Source organism: Rhinoderma darwinii, chromosome 7, assembly GCF_050947455.1.
Source record: "Rhinoderma darwinii isolate aRhiDar2 chromosome 7, aRhiDar2.hap1, whole genome shotgun sequence".
In the NCBI taxonomy this organism is placed as follows: Eukaryota; Metazoa; Chordata; class Amphibia; order Anura; family Rhinodermatidae; genus Rhinoderma; species Rhinoderma darwinii.
Window position 1 is genome coordinate 26,895,831 of NC_134693.1, and position 26,661 is coordinate 26,922,491.

The 26,661-nt window shown below is 42.7% G+C and overlaps 1 protein-coding gene across 2 annotated transcripts in view; it reads right to left on the minus strand.

Moving 5' to 3' along the window:
* Positions 1-6,657: 6,657 nt before the first annotated feature.
* ACOT11 (acyl-CoA thioesterase 11) overlaps positions 6,658-26,661 on the minus strand; it is a 36,913-nt gene continuing 16,909 nt past the window's right edge. For both annotated transcript variants that reach the window (XM_075833015.1, XM_075833014.1), the window contains exons 5-16: positions 24,405-24,506; positions 24,125-24,260; positions 22,590-22,749; positions 17,271-17,390; positions 14,007-14,151; positions 13,635-13,690; positions 12,971-13,037; positions 12,000-12,083; positions 10,226-10,359; positions 10,017-10,148; positions 9,803-9,926; positions 6,658-7,139 (exon numbers count right to left, since the gene is read on the minus strand). In XM_075833015.1, the coding sequence (XP_075689130.1) occupies positions 6,987-7,139; positions 9,803-9,926; positions 10,017-10,148; positions 10,226-10,359; positions 12,000-12,083; positions 12,971-13,037; positions 13,635-13,690; positions 14,007-14,151; positions 17,271-17,390; positions 22,590-22,749; positions 24,125-24,260; positions 24,405-24,506 (1,413 nt within the window). In that variant the 3' untranslated portion in view covers positions 6,658-6,986. The remainder of the gene's footprint in view (positions 7,140-9,802; positions 9,927-10,016; positions 10,149-10,225; positions 10,360-11,999; positions 12,084-12,970; positions 13,038-13,634; positions 13,691-14,006; positions 14,152-17,270; positions 17,391-22,589; positions 22,750-24,124; positions 24,261-24,404; positions 24,507-26,661) is intronic.

Genomic DNA, 26,661 nt, shown 5'->3' on the forward strand with positions numbered 1-26,661 from the left:
GCCGTATGAGGACATGATTTTTGCGGGACGAGTTATATTTTTCAATAGCACCATTTTTGGATGCATACATTATATTGATTTAACTTTCAGAAACTTTTTTTTTTGGGAGGGAATTGTAAAAAACAACAAACAGCTATTCCAGCATTGTTTTTCACGTTTTAATTTTCCACCGTTCACTATGCAGCGTATATAACATGGTTACCTTTATTCCATGGGTTCGTACGATTATGGGGATACCAAATATGTAAAGTTTTTTTATATTTTACTACTTTTGCACAATAAAAACCCTTTAGAAAAAAAAAAAAAAAAAAATGTTTTTGCATCGCCACATTCCAAGAGTCCTAACTTTATTCTTCTGTCGATATGGCCATACGTGGGCTTGTTGTAGGTTTAGTTTTTATTGGTACTATTTTGGGGACTTATGGATTAACTTATTTTTTGGGGGAGAATGGGGAAAAAAGGAATTCTGCCGTTGTTTTTTTCGGACACCGTTTACCCAGTTTAACTAATGTATTAACGTCATTGTTCAAGTCCATACGATCGCGGCAAAACCATATATGTGTATTTTTTTTTATACTTTTACTAAATAACTTTTATGGAAGTGATTTTATTTTTACTGTAATCTTATTTTTTTTGTCCTTTTTTCATAAACTTAAAAATAAATTAAAAACAGTTAAAGTCCCACTAGGGGTCTTCACAATACGATCTTCTAAACACAGATATAATGCTTTGGTATAGTTAGTATACTAAAGCATTATTGCCTGTCAGTGTAAAACCGACAGGCAATCTTAGGCATTGCCTAATAAGCACTCACGGATGACAGATCCTGGGGGCCTTTCTTAGAACCCCAGCTCCCATGGTAACCCATCGGTGCCCCACGATTGCATCACAGGTGTGCTTATGTGGTAACAGAGGGACCTCCCTCTTTGTCAAACTCTTTAGATGCTGCGGTCGGTATTGACCGAGGAATCTAAGGAGTTAGGCCTTATTCACATGGACGTGTCCGTTTTGCGCGCGCAAAAAATGCTGTGTTTTGCGTGCGCAAAAGGTCCGTGTGTCATCAGCATATGGTGCGCGGCTGCGTGATTTTCGCGCAGCCGGCATCATTATGACACTCTGGTTTTATGTTTACAAACAGAAAAGCACGTGGTGCTTTTCTGTTTTCATTCATTGCTTTTACTACTGTTGCGCGAATCACGCGCGGCACCCGGGAGTGCTTCCGTGTGCCGAGCGCGATATGAACGCACCTATTGACTTCAATGGGTGCGTGCTGCGCGAAACACGGGCAAGTATAGGACATGTCATGAGTTTCACGCAGCGCACATATGCTGCGTGAAATTCACTGACAGTCTGAACGGCCCCATTCATTAACATAGATACGTTAGACGCGCGTGAAAATCACGCACGTACGTATAACATGTTCGTGTGAATAAGGCCTTAAACTGACATAATTGGAGTTCTCTCCAATTGCGGCAGGACTCTGGCTGTGTATAACCGCCACTGATATCGTGGCTGTGTTCCTGCCGCTAATCTCCTGGGTACAGTGACCGTATCCACGAGATGCGAGTGATGGATATATTCGTCACAATGCGGAAACTAGCACCTGTTTGTGACGGACATATGTCACTCTGTTAAGGGGTTAATAGAGTGGGGTCCCACGTTCACGGCCCCCCATCTATCAGCTAGAGAGGAGTGTGGCGCAGCTACAAAAAGCATCTCTTGCTCTGGAGGACTTGGCATCCCATTGATTTTTAATGAGAACTGAACATTTCCTCTGTGGTGGCGCTGCAGAGATTACAGCTGATTGCTGGAGGTCTCCGCAGCAGGACACCCTGTGATCATCTTATTGTGTGGGGTTGTCGGGGGAATTGGCCAAAGCACTTTAACATGGTTCGCTCCTGACAGGTTAAAGAGGCTCAGCACCACATTATAAGTGCCCGATCTCCTACATAAGGAGATCGGCGCTGTAATGTAGGTGACAGTAATGCTTTTTATTTTAAAAAACTATCTATTTTCACCACTTTATTAGCGATTTTAGATTTATGCTAATGAGTTGCTTAATGCCCAAGTGGGCGTATTTTTACTTTAGACCAAGTGGGCGTTGTACAGGAGTGTATGACGCTGACCAATCAGTGACCAATCAGCGTCATGCACTTCACTCCATTCATTTAGGCAGCGCATAGTGATCCGGTTAGATCACTATGTGCTGTCTTATACTAAGGCCTCATTTACACGAGCGTATTATACGCGCGTGCGACGCGCGTGCTTTTCACGCGTGTCGTACGCACCTATAATAGTCTATGGGGCTGTTTAGACGATGCGTGTATTTTGCGCTGCGTGAGTGCGTTGCGTAAAACTCACGACATGTTCTATATTCTTGCGTTTTTCACGCAACACGCACCCATTGACTTCAATGGGTGCGTGAAAACAACGCATGCCACACGGACGGTCCTGCGTTGCATGCGCGAAAAACACGCAAGAGCTGTTATGTCCATTCTAATTAGTCTATAAAGCTACACAAAGCTTCTCCAAACCAGGAAGTGCCTGCCTTTCAAGTGCGAGGGGGCAAGTCTAGCCAGTGCCAGGAGAGTTGTCTGCGGATATTTTGGAGTGTTTCACAGCCACATACTACAGCCATGCCGCGCGGGATGGATGTGGAGCGCCTCATACTTTTTGTCCAGGAGCATCCAGCGATATGGGATAACAGATGTGAGGAGTATCACAACAGGACGGTGAAGGAGGACGCATGGGAGTTGGTGGCCAAAAACCTCTTTGGGCAAGAGTGGGAGACAGGCCGAACCCGTGACCGCACTCGGTTGGGTGAGTACCTGGCATTTTCTGTCAATGCCTGTCATGCCTATCGAAAACCTGGGCCCTGTATGTGTATTGCGCACATGAGCACGAGAAACTTTGGTGGAGCAGGTGCTTCCCCACGTCCCACCGCATTGCCATTGCAGGGCCCTTCATTTTGTAGTGAGAGGTGATAGTTCTGATGGCGTGTTTTGTTTTTGTTACATACACCAGTCCAAGATATCAAGACACGGTGGCGGAGCTGCCGTGATCAATTCAGGCGAGAGATGGGTGACAAGGGACGCAGCGGAGATGGGGCATCTCGCAAACGGCCCTACATTTATACGAAACAGCTGATGTTCCTGAAGGACATCATGGATATGCGCACGTAAGCATTTATGTCGTTGCATGAGTGTACTGTGTGTTTGGCCAGGTCCTGTCTGTCAACGTGTTATTGTGGGCATTGTTAGATTTTGTACTCATAATTTTTTGCCTCCTTGTAGAACCACCGACAATTTGGAGGATACAGCAGAGGACACTGACGTGGGGGAGTCTGTGGCCGAAGCCCCTGCTCCCAATATCCTGCCACCCAGCCCCGAGCCGACACCCCAGGAGCCCGCACCAGGCCAGTCCGAACGGCCGGTTGGCTCTCCAGCCCAGGAGCGGCCCGTGCGAGCCCGCAGTCAGCGTGTTCGTGCCCCACAGCCCTCCACATCTGCCCAGGTGGATACGGGGGTACTGGACTATTTGAGGCGAGCCGCAGAGGAGGATGGCAATGATGCCTTTGGCCGCAGCATTGTGCCCCTCCTACGCCTGGTGCCGATGGACCTTATGGGCCGTCTGCAGGCGTCGATCGTCACATTGATCGACGCTTGCAGACCGCCACACAATCCCCATCCGTGTTTCACGGCAATAGAGCAGTGGCGAAATACTTACATGCCGCCACCCACGGCCCAGGTGCCTGGCCAATTTCACCCTGTTCCCCAGATGGCCCGTCCGCATCCATACATGCGCCCTATGGCTCCCCACTTCGCAGGGCCCACATTCCAGCCACCACATCAGCACCACTATGCTGGCCAGGAACAACCTACCCAGCTCCAGGTCCAGCATAGTGGTGCTGAAATGCAGGCATATGCCTCCCCAGCCCAACTATACCAACACCTCTGAGTGTGTTGGTGCCAATATATTTGGACGGCACTGTTGTGTGTGGTGCAGGCCTGGCCACGTATATTGTGGGATCATGTTTTTATTTTGGATTTCGTTACACCATGTTGGTGTCTAATTTTTTGGCCACAAATTTTGGGATTGGTCCGAATCCCTAAATAAAAAAAAAAAACGTTAATGGTTTGATTTCGTTTTATTATTCATTTAGACCACCCAACAGAAGGTTTGCCACACATTTCCTTAGCCTACACTCTCACACACTTCTGGCCTTTTGGACCAATGCATGGACATGTGATATGAGGTTTTAGTTAATCTCTCGTGGTTTGACATGGCTTGAAAGGGATTGCAAAGTTTAGGTCCTGCCATGGGCCCTGAAGCAAAATAAGTACACTTGCAATTGGACTTCCCTAACTGGAGTCCGCACAACAGGATATATGGGCAAAGTAAGTCGGCAACTGTGTAAAGTCCTGCTCAAACCCCGAGAGATATAAGCTCGCAACCCGCGTCAAGGGTCCTCATGTTTTGCGAGTCCCTACCCCAACCCCAACACACAAAAGAAACAAAACAAAAAATGCCCACATCTCAGGTGGGTAGTGAAGCGTCAAAAGAACATTCACCCCTTCACAGGTCATCAGCCCCCCACGGTGCTGGTCCAGATGGGCACTCAAAATATGCCGCCAAAGTATCACGAACTCGAAGGCCGGAGGAGACAGATCGCCCGAGAGGAATCACCGGGACATTGTCAGTGGTGTCTGCGTGTGTTATGATATAGTCAGCATCAAAGTTTGCATCATTAATGCGGCAGAAGTTATGCAGAACTACACCCGCTTGGATAACACGTGTGACATTATGCATGGACAATTGCATTGTTGACAGAAAGACACGCCACCTGTTCGACATAATGCCAAAGGCACATTCGACACATCGCCGAGCTCTGCCCAGGCGGAGATTGAACATGCGCCTACGGTCATCCAAGCCCCTTCTTGCAAAGGGACGCATGACTTGCCTTGTGAGTGCAAACCCCTCATCTGCCACGATTACATACGGGATTGGGGGCCCGCTGGAGCCTGGGAGGATGGAGGGTTCCGGCAACCCCAGTCGCCTATTCACGAGTCGCTTCCCCATTCTTGATGTACGGAATATGCGGGCATCTGCCGAGCTTCCATACGAGCCAATGTCAACAATAGTGAAACAATAATTAGTGTCCGCCAAGGCTAACAATACCATCGAAAAATACTGCTTGTAGTTATAGTATTGCGAGCCACTGCGTGGGGGCTTTCTCACACGAATGTGTTTGCCGTCAAGGGCACCAATGCAATTTGGAAATTCAGTAGCTCTAAGAAATCCCTCTGATATACTTAGCCACTGTTCTGTCGTGGGCTGAGGCATGACCGTGCTCTTTAAACTCTGCCACAACACGACACAGGTGGATGTGACAATGAACGAAATGGTGGTCACTCCCAAAAGAAATTCAAAATGCAACGAATGATAACTATTGCCTGTGGCCAGAAATCTAGAAAATAAAGAGAAAGAAAAAGAAAGGAAGAACACGTTAGTGGGGGGCTGGTAAAGCAGACAGCGGCATGGACTAAGTTATAGCAGCTTCATACATACCTCAAGGTCACAAGCAGACGTTCCTCGGGCGAAATGCAGCGTCTCATGTTCGTATTCTGGAAGGTGAGACCAGAGCGAGTTTGCTCAAGCAGAAGGTCAAATGTGGCCACAGACATGCGGCAGAAGGATCGAAATTTGTCGGGATGCCGGCGTAAGTCCTCAAACAGGGTATGGAAATGCCCTTTTATTGTACGTTGGGCCACAAGTGGATGAACCCAAATGCGACTTCTTCCAGGCGTGTGGTGCTGCAGCATGTGTCGGCGCTGGCCAAACCGACGTGAGATCATCCAGAGAAGAAGCACACGCGCCAGTGCTGGCGAAGCCATAATAGTTGGGTGTCAAAGCGATTCCAATTTGAAGGGAAAAACAAACACTGTGGTTTCTGCAGAGGCGGAAATAACCTTGCAAACAGATTTCTACCAGCAAGCAGGGGTTGGGCCAGCTGGCCTATTTGTAGGCGGGCGTCCCACTAATCCCCTCTGCGTTTTTTCCGCGCGATGCAAACGCTAGTCGTGCGCGCGTTTAAAACGCAACAAGGCTGCGTATACGCAGTGCATACGCCATACAAACGCGCGCAAAACGCAGCGTTTTTTGCGCGCGCAAAACGCACACGCTCGTGTAAATGAGGCCTAACACATTAACAATACTGAAGTGTTTAGACAGTGAATAGAGATTCCACGGGATGTTTATTCACAATCTCTGCACTTCGTTACTCTGTCTGTGGTAGTTACAGCAGAGGAAGCGTAATCTCGCGAAATGACACGGTAAATGACAGGTTACAGCGAGATTACGCTTTGCTCTGCTGTAACTACCACAAAAACAGTAACGAAGTGCACAGATTGTGAATAGACATCCCGTGGAATCTAAAATCGCTAATAAAGTGGTGAAAATAGATCGTTTTATTAAATAAAAAGCATTACTGTCCCCTACATTATAGCGCCGATCTCCTTATATAGGAGATAGGGCACTTATAATTTGGTGACAGAGCCTCTTTAAAGCCGTTCACCTGTAACCATTGTCATTCTCAAAGTTCATTTATCCAGAGCGGTAATAGCAACATATACAGTAAAATACAACACATGACATATATAATGTTATGTCACTTTAATATGCATCTACATGAAAAAACACACACTGCATGCTCAAACATTGACCGAGTATTTCATACCATGATTTCATGCAATATCTCAACAACAGTCAAAATCCCATTAATATCACAAAAAACAAAAAAAGTGCTTAATGTGCAAAGTATCTAGTTGAACTTGAGAACGTCAGACAGTTGTGATAAACTTTTGCTGTCCATCTGTCCTTAAGCTGCACTCCTCATCTAACGCCATTCCTGGCTTATGATTTAGGCTGCAGTCTGACGGATGATGGACATATTGTGTACTCAATCTAAGAATGGGTCTATCACGGCACTATACGCTTTGCAGCTGCTCAGAGTCCTTTGTATTCTCAATAAGAAATTCCTCGCAGGCTTGGTAAGTGTTGGCGAAATCTGATGATAGTCCAGCGATGTTGGTAGTTACACGTGAGACAATTCCTGGGGTGAACTGATTGTAATAGGAGATCTGTAGAAAAAATAATTGGAATATTATATTAAATATTATTTTATAACTCGGATCGGGGGCCAGGACTATTTGAGCCGGATAATTCAAATGGTAGCCCTGAGTAGCATCAAGGTGGACAGGGAGATATCAAGCGTTTCACAGCTGGTTGGAAGATCTGAAACCATTTTTCCGATTTCCCCAGGTAAAGCTTAACCCCTTAATGACGCAGCCAATTTTAGTTTTTTCATTTTTGTTCTTTTCTCCCTGCCTTCCAAAAGCCATAACTCTTATTTTTTCGTTGACATAGCTGTATGAGTGCTTGTTTTTTTGCGAGACAACTTGTAGTTTTTCATGGCACCATTGACACCGTATAACGTACTAGGAAACAAAAAAAAAATTTGTGGGGTGAAATGAGCAAAAAAAAAAAAAACTGCGATACCGCCATTTTAGGTTTTTACGGCCTTAAGCGTGCGGTCAAAACAACGTGAACTTAAAAAAAAAAAATGCTTTGTGTGGCCATATTCTGAGTCGTAACTTTTTCATTTTTCTGTCGATTGAGCAGGTACCATTTTTTATGTACATGCAACTTTTTGATCACTTTTTATTCCATTTTTTGCAGCAGCTAAGGTGACCAAAAATGTGTAATTCGGGCATTTTTAATTGGCTTTTCTTTTTTACGGCATTCACCATGCGGGTTAAATAACTTTATATTGTAGTAGTTTGGACTTCAACAGATGCAGCGATACTAGTTATATAAACTTTTTTTTAACATTACTTTAGGGGAAGAATAAAAAAAGGGAAAATATTGTTTTTTGTATATTAAAAAAAATGTCAAAAAGTTTTTTTTAAAGTCCTCCTATGGAACTTGTACCAGCAATTGCTTGCACACGAATGTATTAAGCCCTGCCTCTAGCACTAAGATTGCAGACCTGGGGGCCTTAATTAGGCCCCCAGGCTGCACCACCCAACCCTGTCGCTGGGGGGACGACGGGCTGTTGAAGGGGGCCGCCCCCTCTTTTTAACGCCTTAGATGCTGTGGTTGCCATTGACCGCTGCATCTAAGGGGTTAAACTGGTGGAATCAAAGTGATCTGTGATTCCATGCAATGAGGTGTTGGCTGTATTACACAACCGACACCTGCTCCATACTTCCCCTTAACGGCTACCATGCATGTCAGTTAGGGGTTAAAATCAAGCTTCAGTGGAGCCAAAACACAACAGGGGGTATAGAGTAGGAAGATATCTCACCAACTATGGATGTCAGCGTGATATCTTGATCGTGTGACTGGCTTAACTCCAAGTTGAAACTCTCAAATGGGTGATAATTTATCAACTATCACTAAATACATGGTTAAAATTACAGCCGACAACAGTTTATGGGGCCCGGCGACTGAAGAGGCAACTCAGGTGCAGGAACAACATTACTTGGAGAAAAACAAGGTAGTGACTTATCTGCCACTTTTATGTAGATTCTCCACCTGATATCTGACACTACTTGACGATGGTCAAGAACCTGAAACACTGCCATAGAGACTTTGCATTTCATTTGACAGTAAAAGCAAAGTAAAATAATGTGTCAGCATGTTTTCCCTTCTGCGGTGACCGATGTAATAAAATTAGTGACATACATAAGAGAACAAATAGCTTAGCTCAAAATAATGCCACGTTTTGCCACCCAGGACAGAAGCGACTGGATGTTCGTTTATCCCTCCATGCCATTTCCATGACCCTTAGGGCCTGTTCACATCAGCGTCGAGCTTCAGTTCATCGGATCAGTTAGTCCTTTCCGTCGGAGGAACCGATGAACGGAGAGCCGAACAGACACCATAACTTCCATTTGCATTACCATCGACTTCAATGGTAATGCTTCCGTTGCAGTTGGTTTCGGTTTGTTTCCGTTCCGTAAAGTTTCCGGTTTTTCTCGGAAACAATAGTGTAGTCGACTAAGCTTTGGTTTCAGTTAAAAAAAGGAAACATTACAGAACAGAAGCCAACTGCATTGAAATCAATGGTAATGCAAACGGAAGCTATGGTTTCCGTTCATCAGTTCCTCCGACAGAAAGGTCGAACAGAACCAATGAACGGAAGCCCAACGCTGATGTGAGCAAGCACTTACCCCCATTCTCCATCCACTCTGGTGAAGGGAGTTCTCCAAGGTTCCCCTGATGCAATAGCAAAGGAGATGGGATAAACCTAGGCTAGGCTCCCTCCTATGTTATATATGCCCCTTTGGAAGAACAAAAAAAAAAACACTTTTTGGGCCAATCGTATGGCACATGGTATGCAAAACGTAACCAAAGAGGGGCATTGATAACCTGCAAATCTATAAGCAGACTACAGGTTGTTTTTTTATAGTCTGCGGATATCACGATATAATGATTTTCTTTTTGAGCAATTCTCTTATATATTCATTTAGGTTCAACAAAGGTAAAACCCTAGCTGTCACTAACCAGAGGCGTAACATGAAGCTCCTGGGTTCTAATGCAAAATCTGTAAGCGGATCCCCCCCGACTATCATTTGTTATTCTTAGCATTTCTGCCATTGGGCCACCTCAGGCACCAGGGCCAGGGTACGACTTTAACCTCTGCACCGGTTAGTGCCCCTGGCACTAACATTACTAAATCCTATCTACCCAAATAGTGCTCCCTGATCGCTCGTACAGGCAGGAATACTATAAACAATACCTTTGTCATAGGTCCTTCTGACCAGATACAGAATCCGGAGCATAGAGTTTCTCCTCTGGTGTAATCGTGACATGGGGGATGTGCAGGGAGGGAAACAGAGCGAAATGCCACGACATAAGGGTCTCTGTAAAAGAAAATATGCGGTGATTGTACAATATTGTGGGATCTACTGTAGTAAGGTAAGTGGTTTAAAATCCAAACTCTCTTTCCTCACCCAACATCACAGGGTGGTCGCCGAGAAGCCAGGATGATGAAATCTTGAAGTTTGCCTTCTGCGCTACTCACGGTGCTGACTACATGATAAATAGCATCGTCTTCATTCACTTGTTGCAAGAGCTGGCATTCCCTACAGAGAGAACATAGTATATAAAGACGCAGGAGAAGATCACAAATATTATATATTTATCGTGTTTCTGCTCTCACTTGTAATAACTGTCCCATTCAGTGCGACGGCTCAGATCAGAAAGCAGGTTAAAGGTTTGTCTTGCATCAATGGACACTTTCATTGCAACCTTGAAGGACAGAAATTTTCCATCCTCCAGCGTGTACAGCTGAACCTGTGTGGAGGAGAGGACTGGACGGTTATACAATATGTCACTGAAGCAGCACACAAGCCGCATGCATTATGTTCTAAGTTCTTATTATTCTGGGAATGTCCCTATTTATTTTTATTTTTTTAAATAAATAAAAAAGAAAATATTTTTATAGATATAAATAACAATAAAGACATTATAATGTAACAAAGTGTAACATAAGTTGTGATACGCACTGTATCCTCTGTATGGTCAAATATTCACAACATTTTATGAAAAGTTTGTCACATTTATAAAGTAATAAGTAATGTTATATCGCTAGGATATGCTTTCGCTTTATGATCGGTGGGGGTCCATCTTCTTCGACACTCACCGATCCTGAGATTCTTCTTCTTTTTTTTTTTTTTTTTCTGTACAGCGGCCCCTCAGCTGGGAGCATCAATGTGCCGAAAAACTCAAAAGAGGGCGCAGGGCTAAATCTGCACTATGGCCCCTTGATTCTCATTATCAGTCAGACCCCCACAAATCATCAAGTAATGGCGTATCATAGCAAAATATCACTTTATAAGATAGGGATCACTCAAGACAATAAAATGTCGTAAATTTAAATGTATATCTGTATGTAAGCTGGTTTTACAGTGATGATGGCTGTGTGATCTCCCTGCACAGGACAGTGACATAACAAGACTAAGTAACTTTGGAGCAGAGCTGTCAATCATACTGTAATCCCGCTCGCGTTCATCTGTTTAGCTGTGTAAACAATGAAGACAACCTGGTCAATCGGGTCAGAACAACATTTTTTTTTCCTGTTCTTTCAAATGAACATTTGCGCTTCTTTTACTACAGTATGGCAAAATACAACATCATTTTATAGAAAAAGAATGACAAATATGGGTTAATCCTCATAAGAGCAAGCGGGCAGAATCCCTACTGTCCCATCCTTAAAGGGGTTGTCCGCTACCAGACAATTCATGAACTATCCACCAGGCAGGTCATCAGTATAACATCGGTGCAGGTCCGACGACCGGGCCCCGAACCAATCAGCTGCTCCGGCTGTCTGCGGGCACCGGATGTTATTGCACAGTATGCAATGTACAGAGCCGGAAACAGTTGGCTCCGTATATTGCATAGTGGCCGAACTGCAGCTCTGCTCCTATTCACTAGAATTGGAGCAGAATTGCAGTACTGCAGCTCAGCCGCTATTCTGTGACCAGAGCTATTTGCTTCCAGCATGTACGTCCGGTGTCCGGAGGCAGCCGTAGCTGTAGATCGGTGTGGGGTCCCGGTGTCAGACCTGCACCGATCATATACTGATGACCTGTTCGGTGGATAGGTTATCAGTTGTCTGGTAGTGGACAACCCCTTTAAAGGAGTAAGTTTGTTTTTGTGAATATGTAATGGTTTGTCTATAAGGTGGAATCGTGACACTACACACGCTCTGAGGAGGTGGTTCATGGGCCACGGTAAAGATACCACAGGCTTAACAATAGGGTTGCTCGTCGGTGGGAGGATACAACCTGTGCAGCAGGTCCCTGGTTTGGTTGGGCATGGGTAGTCACGAAGGCTAGTCTGGGCAGCCAACGGCTATTTTGGGGATGGGGGCAGCTGTGTGCAGGCGTGTGCAGCTAGCCCTCTAGATAAAAAAAAACATTAACATCTAGTACCTTATTAATTTCTGAGGCCAGGACCCAGTCAGTCTTAGACACCAACATTTTCAAGGCAGAAACATTGTTGTAGCTGAGGTAAACCTGTGTTGGGCAGATAACCATTGAAGTAAAAGTAGTCATTACACAAAGCATTACATAGCTTACAGTATAATAAGGTCCTCAAATCAGGCCTATAATCCATGTCTACATGGTCAGGACAGATCAGTTTACACTGAAAGAGTCTACCCTTTTATCAACAGAGAACTGCAATATTACTCAGTCTGGCCCACTGAAATCACCCAGCGGCCGAATGGAGAATATGGGGTCATGCAGGGATCCTAGTTGGGTGCAATTCTTCTATAATTTGCCATTAAATACATATGCGAAACTTGAGATTGGGGCTGTCCCTTGTGCACCAATACATGATGCCCCTGAGCTTCATATGGTACATACACCATGCAAGTAGTAAACTCAGTGCGGGTTTCCTTGATCTGAAGAACCTACAATGTAATCAGATACCATGACACAAATACAAGTAATGGGTGAAATGTTAAGAATTGGTTTTAATTATAAAAGAACTAATACATGGGAAGATGCAGATGCCAGGTCAATAGGTTTTTATGGCGGAGGATCCTTTACTTCCTCAAACAAAACCGACAGAATGAAACAGGAGGAAGACCCGCTGAGCCGTGTAATTTACATAAGGTTTCATTACAACTTTAGACTATGCTAAAAAATTATCCAGAAACTTGGGCATAGCTATAGGGAGTGCAGAGGTAGAAATCGCATAAGGGCACTGCTGTCTGAGGAAGCCCAAAGGCTTTTCTGCCCTATTAGAAGACACCAGATTTCTAAATGGCAGGTGGGGGGGGGGCCCTGTTGCAGATTTCACATTGGGGCCCAAGACCTTCAAGTTCCACATCGGTCCATACATTTCATTTGGTACTCATACATTGACAGACAGGAAACATTTGATCCTAGTAAATTACCTGATTACATGGGTCCCATGGGACTGACAGAGGCACCTCTGACTGTTTAAGGGAGGTGACATATTTCCTATTAACGCAAAGAAAACGGTGTCACTATGGTAAAGAAGTACATGTGAACATAGTAAAACTATTTTATTATTATACTTTTCCCACAAAAACTAGTAGAAGGATTATTCTGTTCATACATGACCACATTTTAGGGCCTGATGCAACGACTGGGCAGAGAATTGGGACGTGTAGAGGGAAGATAAATATCACTTAAAATGAGTGGAAGTGCTTGATAAAGGACAGAACATTTTTCCAACATTTTTAAGGTGAGACAAACTACCGAGATTACAACATCAAGGGACCCCAGGGTATACATACTATATTGAAAGCCCAGGCTGCTGGGCTTTAGGGCCTGGTAAAAGAGGCCCAGATCACAATAGCTTCCTCTCCGTATGCCATGGGCAGTGTGTGCCCCCTAAAGTTCATGTTCTCTATAAAGGTTACAATGAGTTAAAACGCAAATATATGCCACTGTCCCTATACTGGACAAAAACTGATTGGCTGTAGGCTGATGGGCCACTTCTCTACTTTTTCCTTGCACCAGTTTTGATAAATCTCCCCTATATCTTATTATTTAGAACAGAATACATAGCAACGAGTCTTGATATTGCTTTACCGGTCCAGTCTAATTTTCCTACGAGCAATTGCTTCACGATACCGCCTTTCTCCATCCTATAAAGAAAGAAAAAAGTTCATATAAACACAACATAAAAGTCTTCTAAATAAACTGCAAAAAAAGTCAGCGACATTATTAAGTGGAATTAAATGATCTACGGAAAAAAAAAAATACTTGTGAAAATGAAATATACATTTTGTTTATGGATTGCAGGATGAGAAAATATAAAAATAACAAATCAAGAACTCAGGGGATAAGAGGTGCGATGGTCTTAACATGTTTGCAGCAAAAAACAGCAGTAATGGTATATGTAAACATAGTTTTATGTTGAGATTGCAGATTAATCATGGAACCGCGGGGAGAATCACTTACCCCTGGCTCAGGTTTGATGTGAGGAAGAATACATGGGTGATTGTTTTCATCGAGAACCACGAAAGTCATGAAAGCGCTGTTTATATGTCTTCGGGGTACACTGACATCGTGGGAAAATGCCTCTGCGCAGACCCCAACCTCCATACTGCAACACAAAGATGATTCCACAATGACACTATCACAGTGACCATAGATATTCTACAATAGTAATCCTTGTAGTTCTACACCAGCTGGAAAGTCACACGTTTCATGATGCTGCAATATTGAAAAATTTAACTTGTTATTTTACATACAGTGTTTGCCGACTTTATAGCCCCCTAATTAGAAGGTTTGGGGCGCTGTCCAGTAAGTGCTATTGCACCCACTAGAATAGTAGATGTTCTAATAGAGTCCCTCATTTAAACGGGTTCTAACTAAGGACTTGATAAGTCCCAGGAACCAGGTCACGATTACGCCTACAAAAGTGCTATTAGTATTAGTCATTTTTTAAGGTTGCTTTCTATGGAAGATCTTGTTACCTGGCTAACAGAAAAATCTAGTTTCTCCATCACTGTTCTCATTTTAGAGTATTTTTTTTTATATTGGTGAATGTTACTCGGAGTAATTTAATAACCGTTCTACGCCAGTTATCTGGCATAGAAAAGTTGCAATGGGCCCAAAAGTCACCATTTGCAGTTAAAATTTAGACTTTTGGGCATTTTACGCCGCCCTCACCACTTTTGAAAAAAAAGAGCTTAATAAGAGGGAAGGGGCCACAGCGGCCGACAGATTTACTATCATTTAAGTAAGAGCCTGAGAGTACCCGGTGGGGAAAAGCGAAGCAGCAAACATACACATTTTTTATTTTATGTCCAATCTAGAGGGGAAAGGGGGAAGCAGTCAAACTCCCTACGGCCAGCCGAAAGATGTGTAACATTTATTAGGAGTCATTTGCCTCCTAATAAATGTGTTGTATCTTACTCCAGTGATCTGTTTATGAAGTCTGGCGTATGAAACGTCAGTCTTTATAAACTTCCCATAAAATTACAATTCTGGAGCATCTTTTCTTAGAACTCTATGTTGTACCGTTCTTCCCTTATTCCTCCTGGAAATGTATGAATTAATTGACAATTGGGCGTTACCATTCTCCTTGTCAATAAGGTATGTCCCAACACAATCTGACACTGTAATCAATGATTGGAGAATGAGTATGTAGGGACACGCCCCATTGACAAGGGCAATGGTAACTGCCAGTTGTCAATTTGTTCATACATTTCCAGGAGGAATAACAGAGAGACGACACAACACGGAGTTCTAAGTAAAGATGCATAAGATGCTCCATTTGTAAGACTCAAATCCGCGAAAACAAATCACTAATCTGTAATCTTCAGTTCACAAAAGAGATATGAAAATGGAGGAAAAATGTGATAGTAAAGCAATTAAATCAATTATCTCAATAGTATCTCAGTATACATGTGATAATAGGTTGAGAAAACACTCAACATAGCCTAGAACCAATATATATGTTATTACGGTTCTTCAGATGTATCTGATATTCAAAAGCGGCACAATAAACCCATAAATGTTCTCTTCTCCACAGCTTTATCTTTAGCAAATGACCTTGGTCTTTGCACAAGCTTCAGGTGTAAAAGGCAAATCTACTGCAAGACAAAGTTCACCCGCAGTCTCCACAGTTTATGTCAAGGGCAAAATAATCCAATAAATTCCAGGTCAAAAGAAAAAATAATTAATTGTAACCCATTTTGGAAACTTCAAATCCACATTACATGGACATTATACAGTTGACGCCAAAAATCATGTGACAAATTACACAACCTGAGCTATGACTCACGCCTGGTTTATGCTGAAATTTCAGCTGGTCTATTTTGTTGTCAATTTAAATACCGGCGGATCAGGTTCCATAATGTTTTGTTTGTGATGGACAAGAGAGAGTGGTTCTTCAGGTTTTAGAGAAGAATATATCTAATTGTATAGCTATTGTGGACATGACAATCATGAGAGAATGCTCTTATAATTGCATATAGGCACCAGCAATGTGGAACGCTTAACAAGGCGGCCTTGATGTTACAAAATTATAAATTAAATATACACATTATATATATATATATATATATATACACACACACACACACACTGTAACAAATATACACACACATACCCAGATACATACAGTACTTTCACACACATACAATACACACTGTGACACGTACACATATAATACACACTGTCACCCACATACCCTCAGTATATATATATATATATATATATATATATATATATATATATATATATATATATATAAAAAAAAAAGAGACAGCACTCCAAGGTAGTGGATGAAAAAATGTGATGTGTTTTAATCACCCCACGGGCAGGCAACGTTTCGATCCAACTCAATAGGTAAATTTTTGTCTAATATATATACACACATACACACACACACACACACACACACATATATATTCACACTCCCATGTATACACTGACATACTTTCCTTCTCTGATAGATTTCTTTCATGGTTACTAGGACACAGGGTAGTGGGCACAGCAGGACAGGACTGCTCCAGCCAGCAGTGATTTGGAAATGTTGGAGCCAGGTTACAGAGGAGTGCGGAACATGATGGCCACACACACTGCCACTAGACTAACAGGAGCGACATCCCATAAAGGCAGAACATCCAAAAAGATGCCATGACCAACGAACGTGAAGTGCCGTTCTAGCCAACTCAACCTAATGGCTGGCTGTACAAACATTCCTGGTATTTGTTGTGCAAGTCATGCTAATCGAGAGGGGGTCCAGCAATGGCTACAGTATTGTCTATTGATGATTACATGTTCTGTTAGAAATATGTTGTTTTTTTTTTATCATTAATAAGATAAGATGTACATATATCCACAGGATATGCCATAAATGTCCCCGGAACCCTGTTTAGCCAGGTGAAATGGACACCAGCTTTCTTTGCACACATGCGTTTAGACCTCTTCATTCACTCTTCGGCACCTCACCTGGTGGAAATAGAGGGAACCCCTATTCTCCTGATCAATGAGGGTTTCAGAGGTGGGTCACCCACCTATCAGACATTTATGGTGCTTTATATCCTCCATCTAAGGACATGTCTGTAGACGATTATCTTTGTATGTTGACATGTATTAGATATTTAGAAAGCTCTCTACCATTGCTGGACTGTCGGTTGCCAAAATGTGAGAATTTTATTGTATATTATAGAGCAGGCTAGCCGCTTGAAATGAGTACATCATGTTACTAACCTGTCTTTAAAGGCATTGTTGACGATGGCCTTTAGGATCAACCGGTCCCCGACTTGTGAAGGTCCCCGAAAATGGAACATTTCAATTACCTTTAAAGTTGGGTGAGCATGACAAAGCCGGCTGTGTAAATCAGAAAAGCAATTTATTACCAAGAGAGCAAAATGATAAAAACTAGTACTTGATGGATTACATAATTTAGGAGTGTCTATCATACATTCATGTGGCCAATCATATAGAATCTATCAAGGTCTTGCATATATGTAGAATATTCAATCCATATCTGGTTGCAATGTACCATCATCTTAAATTTCTGGATTGTCAAAGTGGACAGAGGGTGGAGTTTACTTTCCGAATCCACAACATAATATTTAGAAGGTCAATTAACCCCTTCCCTCTTTAGCCACTTTTGACCTTCCTGACCGGGCCTCATTTTTCAAATCTGACATGTGTCACTTTATGTGGTAATAACTCCGGAATGCTTTCACCTATCCAAACGATTCTGAGATTGTTTTCTCGTGACACATTGGACTTTAAGTTACTGGCAAAATTTGCTCGATATGTTCAGTATTTAATTGTGAAAAACACCAACATTTAGCGAAAAATTGCAAAAATTTGCATTTTTCCCAATTTAAATGTATCTGCTTGTAAGACAGGCAGTTATACCACACAAAATTGTTGCTAATTAACATCCCCCATATGTCTACTTTAGATTGGCATCGTTTTTTGAACATCCTTTTATTTTTCTATGACCTCACAAGGCTTAGAACTTTAGCAGCAATTTCTCACATTTTCAAGAAAATTTCAAAAGGCCATTTTTACAGGGGCCAGTTCAGTTGTGAAGTGGCTTTGAGGGCCTTATATATTAGAAACCCCCAAAAAGTCACCCCATTTTAAAAACTTCACCCCTCAAAGTATTCAAAACAGCATTTAGAAAATGTCTTAACCCTTTACACATGTCACAGGAATTAAAGCAAAGTAGAGGTGAAATTTACAAATTTCATATTTTTTTGCAGAAATAAATTTTTAGTACAATTTTTTTTATAACACAGAAGTTTTTACCAGAGAAATGCAACTCAATATTTGTTGCCCAGTTTCTGCAATTTTAGGAAATATCCAACATGTGGCCCTAGTGCGCTACTGGACTGAAGCACCGGCCTCAGAAGCAAAGAAACACCTAGTGGATTTTGGGGCCTTATTTTTGTTAGAATAAATTTTAGGCACCATGTCAGGTTTGAAGGGCTCTTGCAGTGCCAAAACAGTCAAAATCCCCCAAAAGTGACCCCATCTGGGAAACTACACCCATTGAGGAAATTATCTAGGGGTACAGTGAGCATTTTGACCGCACAGTTTTTTTACAGAAATTATTGGAAGTAGGCCGTGAAAATTAAAATCAGGTTTAAATGTAGGTTTAGCGATTTTTTTTCTCATTTCCACAAGGACTAAAGGTGAAAAAGCACCGTAAAATTTGTAAAGCAATTTCTCCCGAGTAAAACAATACCCCACATGTGGTAATAAACGGTTGTTTGGAGACACGGCAGGGCTGAGAAGGGAAAGAGCGCTATTTGGCTTTTGGAGCTCAAGTTTAGCAGGAATGGTTTGCGGAGGCCATGTCACATTTACAAAGCCCCTGAGGGGACAAAACAGTGGAAACCCCCCACAAGTGACCCCATTTTGGAAACTACACCCATTGAGGAAATTATCTAGGGGTATAGTGAGCGATTTGACTCCACAGGTTTTTTGCAGAAATTATTGGAAGTAGGCCCTGAAAATAAAAATCAACATTTTTTCAAAGAAAATGTAGGTTTAGCTTATTTTTACTCATTTCCACAAGGACTGAAGGAGAAAAAGCACCACAAAATTTGTAAAGCAATTTCTCCCGAGTAAAACAATGCCCCACATGTGGTAATAAACGGCTGTTTGGAGACATGGCTTGGCTTAGAAGGGAAAGAGCGCTATTTGGCTTTTTGAGATCACATTGAGCAGGAATGGTTTGCGGAGGACATGTCACATTTGCAAAGCCCCTGAGGGGAAAAAACAATGAAAACGCCCAAGTGACACCATTTAGGAAACTACACCTCTTGAGGAATTCATCTAGGGGCGTAGTGAGCATTTTGACCCCACAGATGTTTCATAGAATTTATTAGAATTGGGCAGTGAAAATAAAAACAATCCTTTTTCTTCAATAAGACGTAGCTTTAGCGCAAATTTTTTCATTTTCGCAACAAATAAAGGAAAAAAAAAGAACCCAACATTTGTAAAGCAATTTCTACGTGGTCATAATCTGCTGTTTGGGCACACGGCAGGGCTCAGAAGGGAAGGACCGCCATTTGGAGTGCAGATGTTGCTGGATTGGTTTCTGGGCGCCTGTGGGCCCAAAACAGTGGAAACCCCCCAGAAGTGACCCAATTTTGGAAACTACACCCCTCAATGCATTTACCTAGGGGTGTAGTGAGCATGTTAACCCTGCAGGTGTTTTGTAGAAATTAGTGTGAACTCGATGTTGCAGAGTGAAAATGGGATTTTTTCCACAGATATGTGGACAATATGTGGTGCCCGGCTTGTGCCACCATAACAAGACAGCTCTCTAATTATTATGCTGGGTTTTCTGGTTTTAGAAACACCCTACATGTGGCCCTAATCTCTTGCCTGGACAGTCGACCAGGCTCAGGAGTGAAAGCGTACCATGTCAAATTGAGGCCTAATTTGGCGATTTACAAAGTATTGGTTCACAACTGCAGAGGCTCAGATGTGAAATAATAAAAATAAACCCCTGAGAAGTGACCCTATTATGGAAACTGCACCCCTCAAGGCATTTATTAAGGGGTGTAGTGAGCATTTTCACCCCACAGGTCTTTTCCATAAATGAATGCGCTGTGGATGGTGCAAATTAAAAATTTATATTTTTCCCTAGATATGCCATTCAGTGGCAAATATGTCATGCCAAGCTTATGCCACTGGAGACACACACCCCAAAAATTGCTAAAAGGGTTCTCCCGGGTATGACGGTGCCATATATGTGGAAGGAAACTGCTGTTTGCGGACGCTGTAGGGTTCAGATGGGAGGAAACGCCATTTGGCTTTTGGAGCGTGGATTTTGCTTGGTAGTAGTTTTGTTTGGAGTCTTACTGGTGTTTCCGTTTATAATGTGGGGGTACATGTAAGCCGGGCGGAGTATATAAGGGGCATAGTCAGGTGGTATAATAATGGGGTAAAAAAAAACAATAAAATGATCCATAGATGTGTGTTACGCTGTGAAGCAATCCTTTCCGCACAGGCCGGTGTCGCACTGATAAATGGTGTAATTTCTTATCCCCCTTTTGGTCCACACTCCGCACCTTTGTAGTTTGGGGAATTTTGCTAGGAAGTGTTGTCCTGGTATAATACGGGCACCGTCGCTTCCAGCGGATATGTTTGGGCCCTCCCTTTCCTGGTTCCCTAATTTTAGGTCCTTGATAAATCGCCTCTTCAAACAGAAGAAATGTTCCCCTCGGGCACAACTGCATATTTTTTTATTTCCTGACTTATTGGAGCCTTAACTAATTTTATTTTTCATAGACGTAGCGGTATGAGGGCTGGTTTGTTGCGGGACGAGCTGTAGTTATTATTGGTACCATTTTGGGGTACATGCAACTTTTTGATCACCTTTTATCCTATTTTTTGGGATGCCAGGTAAACAAAAAAACGCAATTCTGGCACAGCTTTTTTTGTTTTTTTTTATACAGCGTTCACCACGCGTTATAAACTACATGTTAACTTTATTCTGCGGGTGAGTACGATTCCGGCGATACCTAATTTATAGCACTTTTTTATGTTTTACAACTTTTTGCACAATAAAATTACTTTTGTAAAAAGAATGTATTTTTTCTGTCGCCAAGTTGTGAGAACCATAACTTTTTAATTTTTTTGTCGACGGAGGTGTATGAGGGCTTGTTTTTTGCGGGACGAGCTATAGTTTTTCTAGGCACCATTTTTGGATACATGCGACTTTTTGATCACTTTTTATTCTAACATTTGTAGGGCAAAGTGACTAAAAAACAGAAACCCTGGTAACGTTTTTTAAGTTTTTTTTACGCTGTTCACCGCGTGCAATAAATAATATAATATTTTGATACCTCAGGTCGTTACGGTCGCGGCGATACCAAATACATATGGTTTATTATTATTTTTCAATAATAAAGTACTTGATAAGAGTAAAAGGGGGATTGTGTTTTATTTGATTACTTGAAACTTTTATTGTTTTCAAACTTTCATTATTTGCACTTTTTTATACTTTTTTTACACTTTTTCTCAAGTCCCACTAGGGGACTTGAAGGTCCAACGGTCAGATTTATTTTTTTCTAATACATTGCACTACCTATGTAGTGCAATGTATTAGATCTGTCAGTCATTCACTGACAGCAAGCCGATTAGGCTTTGCCTCCCGGCGGGGCCTAAATCGGCTTCCGTAATGGCAGAGCAGGAGACCATTGTGTCTCCTGTTGCCATAACAGCAGTCGCCAGTCCTGATTGCCTGTCAGGGCTGGCGATCTGCTAGTAACCGCTACGATGCAGCAATCGCTTTCGATTGCTGCATCGAAGGGGTTAATGGCAGGGATCGGAGCTAGCTCCGGTTCCTGCCGTTACAGGTGGATGTCAGCTGTACAGTACAGCTGACTTCCACCGCTGATGACGCCGGATCAGCTCCTGACCCGGCGCCATCTTGCCGGCAGCTACGGAAGCCGATCAGGCTCCGCCGCCGGGCGGATCTTGACCGGCTTCGGTGCTAGGCAGACCGGGAGGCCAGTATTAGGCCTCCGGTTGCCATTGCAGCCACCGGAACCCCGGCAATTTCATTACTGGGGTTCCGATGAGCTGCGTTAATGGCGGGGATCGAAGCTAATTTCGGTCCCCGCCGTTACAGCCGGATGTCAGCTGTAAGATACAGCTGAGATCCGGTGATGATGGGACCGGCTCAGCTTCTGAGCCGGTCCCAAACATTCGGCGTACATGTACGGCAAGATGCGGGAAGTCAATGCTTTCCATGACGTACATGTACGGCAAATGTCGGGAAGGGGTTAAAACATTACTTTTACTTATTTATTCCGCTTATCGCCATTATGTACTTCACAATACACAAAGCAGAATCTTACGGCATTTTGAAAATAACATAACACAGTGGAGACGCCGGTGCGGCTGTTCCTTCATTATTTTATGATCTATGAATATGGAGATCACTTCTTTGGGTAGCACTGTGTCCCAGGTATTGGAGTTTTCTTGTACTGCGCCGTTCAATAAATTTTGTTAATTGAAATAGAATATAAGTCCCTGGTTAATACAAACCTGGCAGCTATTGTGGCAATATTCTCCATCCAGGCCATTATCTGCCCACCAAACGTATTGCTTTGATGGTTGGCATGTGGAGGAAGCACCAGTTCAACACTCTCCACAAGAGTCTTCTGAGCAAGTACTTCTCCATTCATCCCTCCTTCTCGACTCCTTTCTTCAGTACATATATTAAAAACATAATACTTTAAAAAAGTATTGTATACATATGCATATTACACTTTATAAGCTTCTGCCTGCTCTGTTATGTTTTCAGAACCATTAATTATTTAAGGGGCATCTTATATTTCCGTAGATAACCACAAACACGTGGCGGTTATGCTGGCCACACAACGAAAAGTCAATATAGCAGCCTTAAATTTATGACTTATTCGTAATAAAGGAGGAAACATGGACCGTACATCCACAATATACACATTGATGTATAGCTACTAAGCCCAAAAAGTTTTCCATGTTTTCTTCTTTATTATGAATATATTATACAGTCTGTTTTTCCAATTTTTTTGTTTTATTTGCTTTTCTTGGTACCAGCAATCCACACATTTGACCCAGGTGATTTAAATTAAGAAATGACCTCATAGGTGTTTCTGCTCTTGTGATCTCAGGTGGCCACTAGGGGCGCATGTAAAGGTGAGCTCATTCTATCTGTTCACATATTGTGGTGCATTGTGGTTGTATCTGTTCTTGTGGGGGATGTGACCTAGAGCCAATGTGACTTGGCCTGGCAGCATGGGTGCTTTTGGGCCTCTGGGTTGTTTCCTCTGCAGGTGTGATGTAGGGGATGCCGCCATGCGGTGCTGCAAATAATAGAGTAGGAACCAACTTTAAAGTGGTCGCCGTAAAGTGGCAAGTGGGCTTCTACAATTTGTTCAAAATTTTAACAAAGAACCACGTTTATAATTATTTTATTTTTTTTTACGAAAATTCGGTCCAGGTTTCCTTCTTTATTACGTATATATTAAACTTTTGACTGCCTACATGAATCATAGATTGTAAGCTCCTTTGAGCAGGGTCCTCACTCCTCTTGTTTGAATTGTTAATTCGTTTTGTCACTGTGTAATGTCTGATATTGTCTGTACATGTTCCCTCTGAATTGTAAAGTACTGCGGAATATGTTGGCACTTTATAAATAAAGACTATTATTATTTTGAACAGATTCACCCTAAAAAGTTGTTTTTTTTAGGAAGGCGGACATGCTCATTTTAATGCATGATCAGGGCTGGGGTGACGGGTAGGTGGAGTAGGCGGCCTTCTAGGGCATCTTAAGGGGGGCACAATCTTTGCCTTTCTAAGAATTATTTGCATGACCCATTGGGGAAGGCGGACATAGGGCAATTAAACAAATGATTATCTATCCGACAGCCATCATGATGATCTTCAGAAATTGACATGGGGCGTACTAAGTCCCCTGCCTTGGGCATCAAAAGATATGCACAATCAATTGTCATCGGTCGGGAAGTCCAAGAACAGCCAACAATCTCCAACAAACAAAAACTGTGGAAATAGTCTGTCTATGGGACTGTAATGCGTACCATCCTGCTGGGTACTCCGGGTTAACAGGTCCTTTATATTATCAGTATGGACTAATCTCATACGACGTCTTTCAGCAGCAATACTGTGCTCCAGGTTCTCTTCTTCAGTGACTGGTGTCAGTGGTTTGAGCTTTACCTGCAGACATTTAACAAATCAAAGAAGAAGGATATTTGGCTAGAACCGAGCGAAGACTCTTGCATGGAGAATCAAACAATAGAAGTCATTTTTAATAATCGTAATTATTATTATAATTAATATGAAGCTTATTATTAATCTTACTTTTTTATTGCCTTGTGGTTGTGCAACAAAAGTTGCAAATGCCTGACAGACTTTCCACTCTTTTCCATTACACAAGTCTTCTGAGGTGACATGGATCCCAACCTAAAGAGAGAATAACATTGAATGACATAGTAGCTAAAGGGAACCTGTCACCAGCATTTCACCTATTAAACCAGCAATACCTGGTGGTAGTGGGTGAAAATTTATTTTTATGTAACCTATAATTATCTTCTAAGTTGCCTCTGTACCTTTAGTATTCAGTTTTTTTATTGTTCCTGTGCCGTATGCTAATGGGCATAAAAGAGTCATATCTTTATTCCTCAAACCTTTCCGAGTTAACAAAAGCCCAAATTACAGCTCCTCGCCTCCCCCAGCACACATGAAATCCTGCACTTGCGCAGCGAAGTCTTATTCTGATGCAGGCACACAACGGGACGCCATAGTGGTACATGTGCAGTAACTAGATTTGGGGCACGGACGAAGCAGGGAAGGGTGTTAGACCATACATGACGGGTGCATGCGCGCTATCTCAGACAAGATTTGGCCATTCAGCACAAGCCAGTTTTCGGCGGTTGTCGGGCATAAGAACAACGACGAACGAGACTGCCGGATTAATACCATAAAAGGTGCAAAATCTTTGCAGACCGTTATTTACAGTCAGAGGAGGCGTTTATGAGGGGGGATAACGGCAATACATTTTTGACAGCAGCGGCCAGCGAGGGGTGAGTAGAGTTCTAATGCTGGTGACAGGTTCCCTTTAAGGCATACGTTTCAGTGGAGGCAGAACATTTAACCTTGTGGCCCCCTGGAGAGTGGGCCCATTACAGGTTGGTCTTGTAGACAAAGAAGTGGAAAATTTACTTGAGTCATGAAAATGGGAATGGGGCACCAAGACCTCCTGTGGCGGGTGGTTAGGAGTGTGGTGATGTCAAGCAGCACTGGAAAACAAACAATTTTTATCTTTGCTATGGCATTCCCGTCCTCCATGTACGCCGCTGGTTGAACATATACTAAGCATCCAAGATACCTTACTAAGAATGTCAAGAATGGGTAAGAAATGACTAAACCCCTATAATAAGAACTTGTGGAGTTTGGACCGGCAAGTCTTTGCTTTGTAAGAACAGCAAATTAGTATCTTTTAGCTGGTATGCACTTGTTTTATTACTTTTATATATAGTAAGAATTACATTTAAAAAAAAAAAAACCTAACATGAGGGGGGGCCAGATTTGCCATTAAAGAGGCTCTGTCACCAGATTTTGCAACCCCTATCTGCTATTGCAGCAGATCGGCGCTGCAATGTAGATTACAGTAACGTTTTTATTTTTAAAAAACGAGCATTTTTGGCCAAGTTATGACCATTTTTGTATTTATGCAAATGAGGCTTGCAAAAGTCCAAGTGGGTGTGTTTAAAAGTAAAAGTCCAAGTGGGCGTGTATTGTGTATTGTGTGCGTACATCGGGGCGTTTTTACTACTTTTACTAGCTGGGCGTTCTGACGAGAAGTATCATCCACTTCTCTTCAGAACGCCCAGCTTCTGGCAGTGCAGACACACAGCGTGTTCGAGAGATCACGCTGTGACGTCACTCACAGGTCCTGCATCGTGTCGGACGAGCGAGGACACATCGGCACCAGAGGCTACATTTGATTCTGCAGCAGCATCGGCGTTTTCAGGTAAGTAGCTACATCGACTTACCTGCAAACGCTGATGCTGCTGCAGAATCAACTGTAGCCTCTGGTGCCGATGTGTCCTCACTCGTCCGACACGATGCAGGACCTGTGAGTGACGTCACAGATCTGCACTGCCAGAAGCTGGGCGTTCTGAAGAGAAGTGGATGATACTTCTCGTCAGAACGCCCAGCTAGTAAAAGTAGTAAACACGCCCCGATGTACGCACATAATACACGCCCACTTGGACTTTTACTTTTAAACACGCCCAGTTGTACTTTTGCAAGCCTCATTTGCATAAATACAAAAATGGTCATAACTTGGCCAAAAATGCTCGTTTTTTAAAAATAAAAACGTTACTGTAATCTACATTGCAGCGCCGATCTGCTGCAATAGCATATAGGGGCTGCAAAATCTGGTGACAGAGCCTCTTTAAGTAACAAAAGGCGATTCCTAGGGCGTCCCTATAAATAGTTACGGTTGCACTTTAGACAATATTATAGGTGAGGCACAAGGAGTTGGTGTAGAAGCCCCATTCAATACCTTAGTAAATGGGATACTTATGTTAAAAAAAATGTGTAACAAACCTCA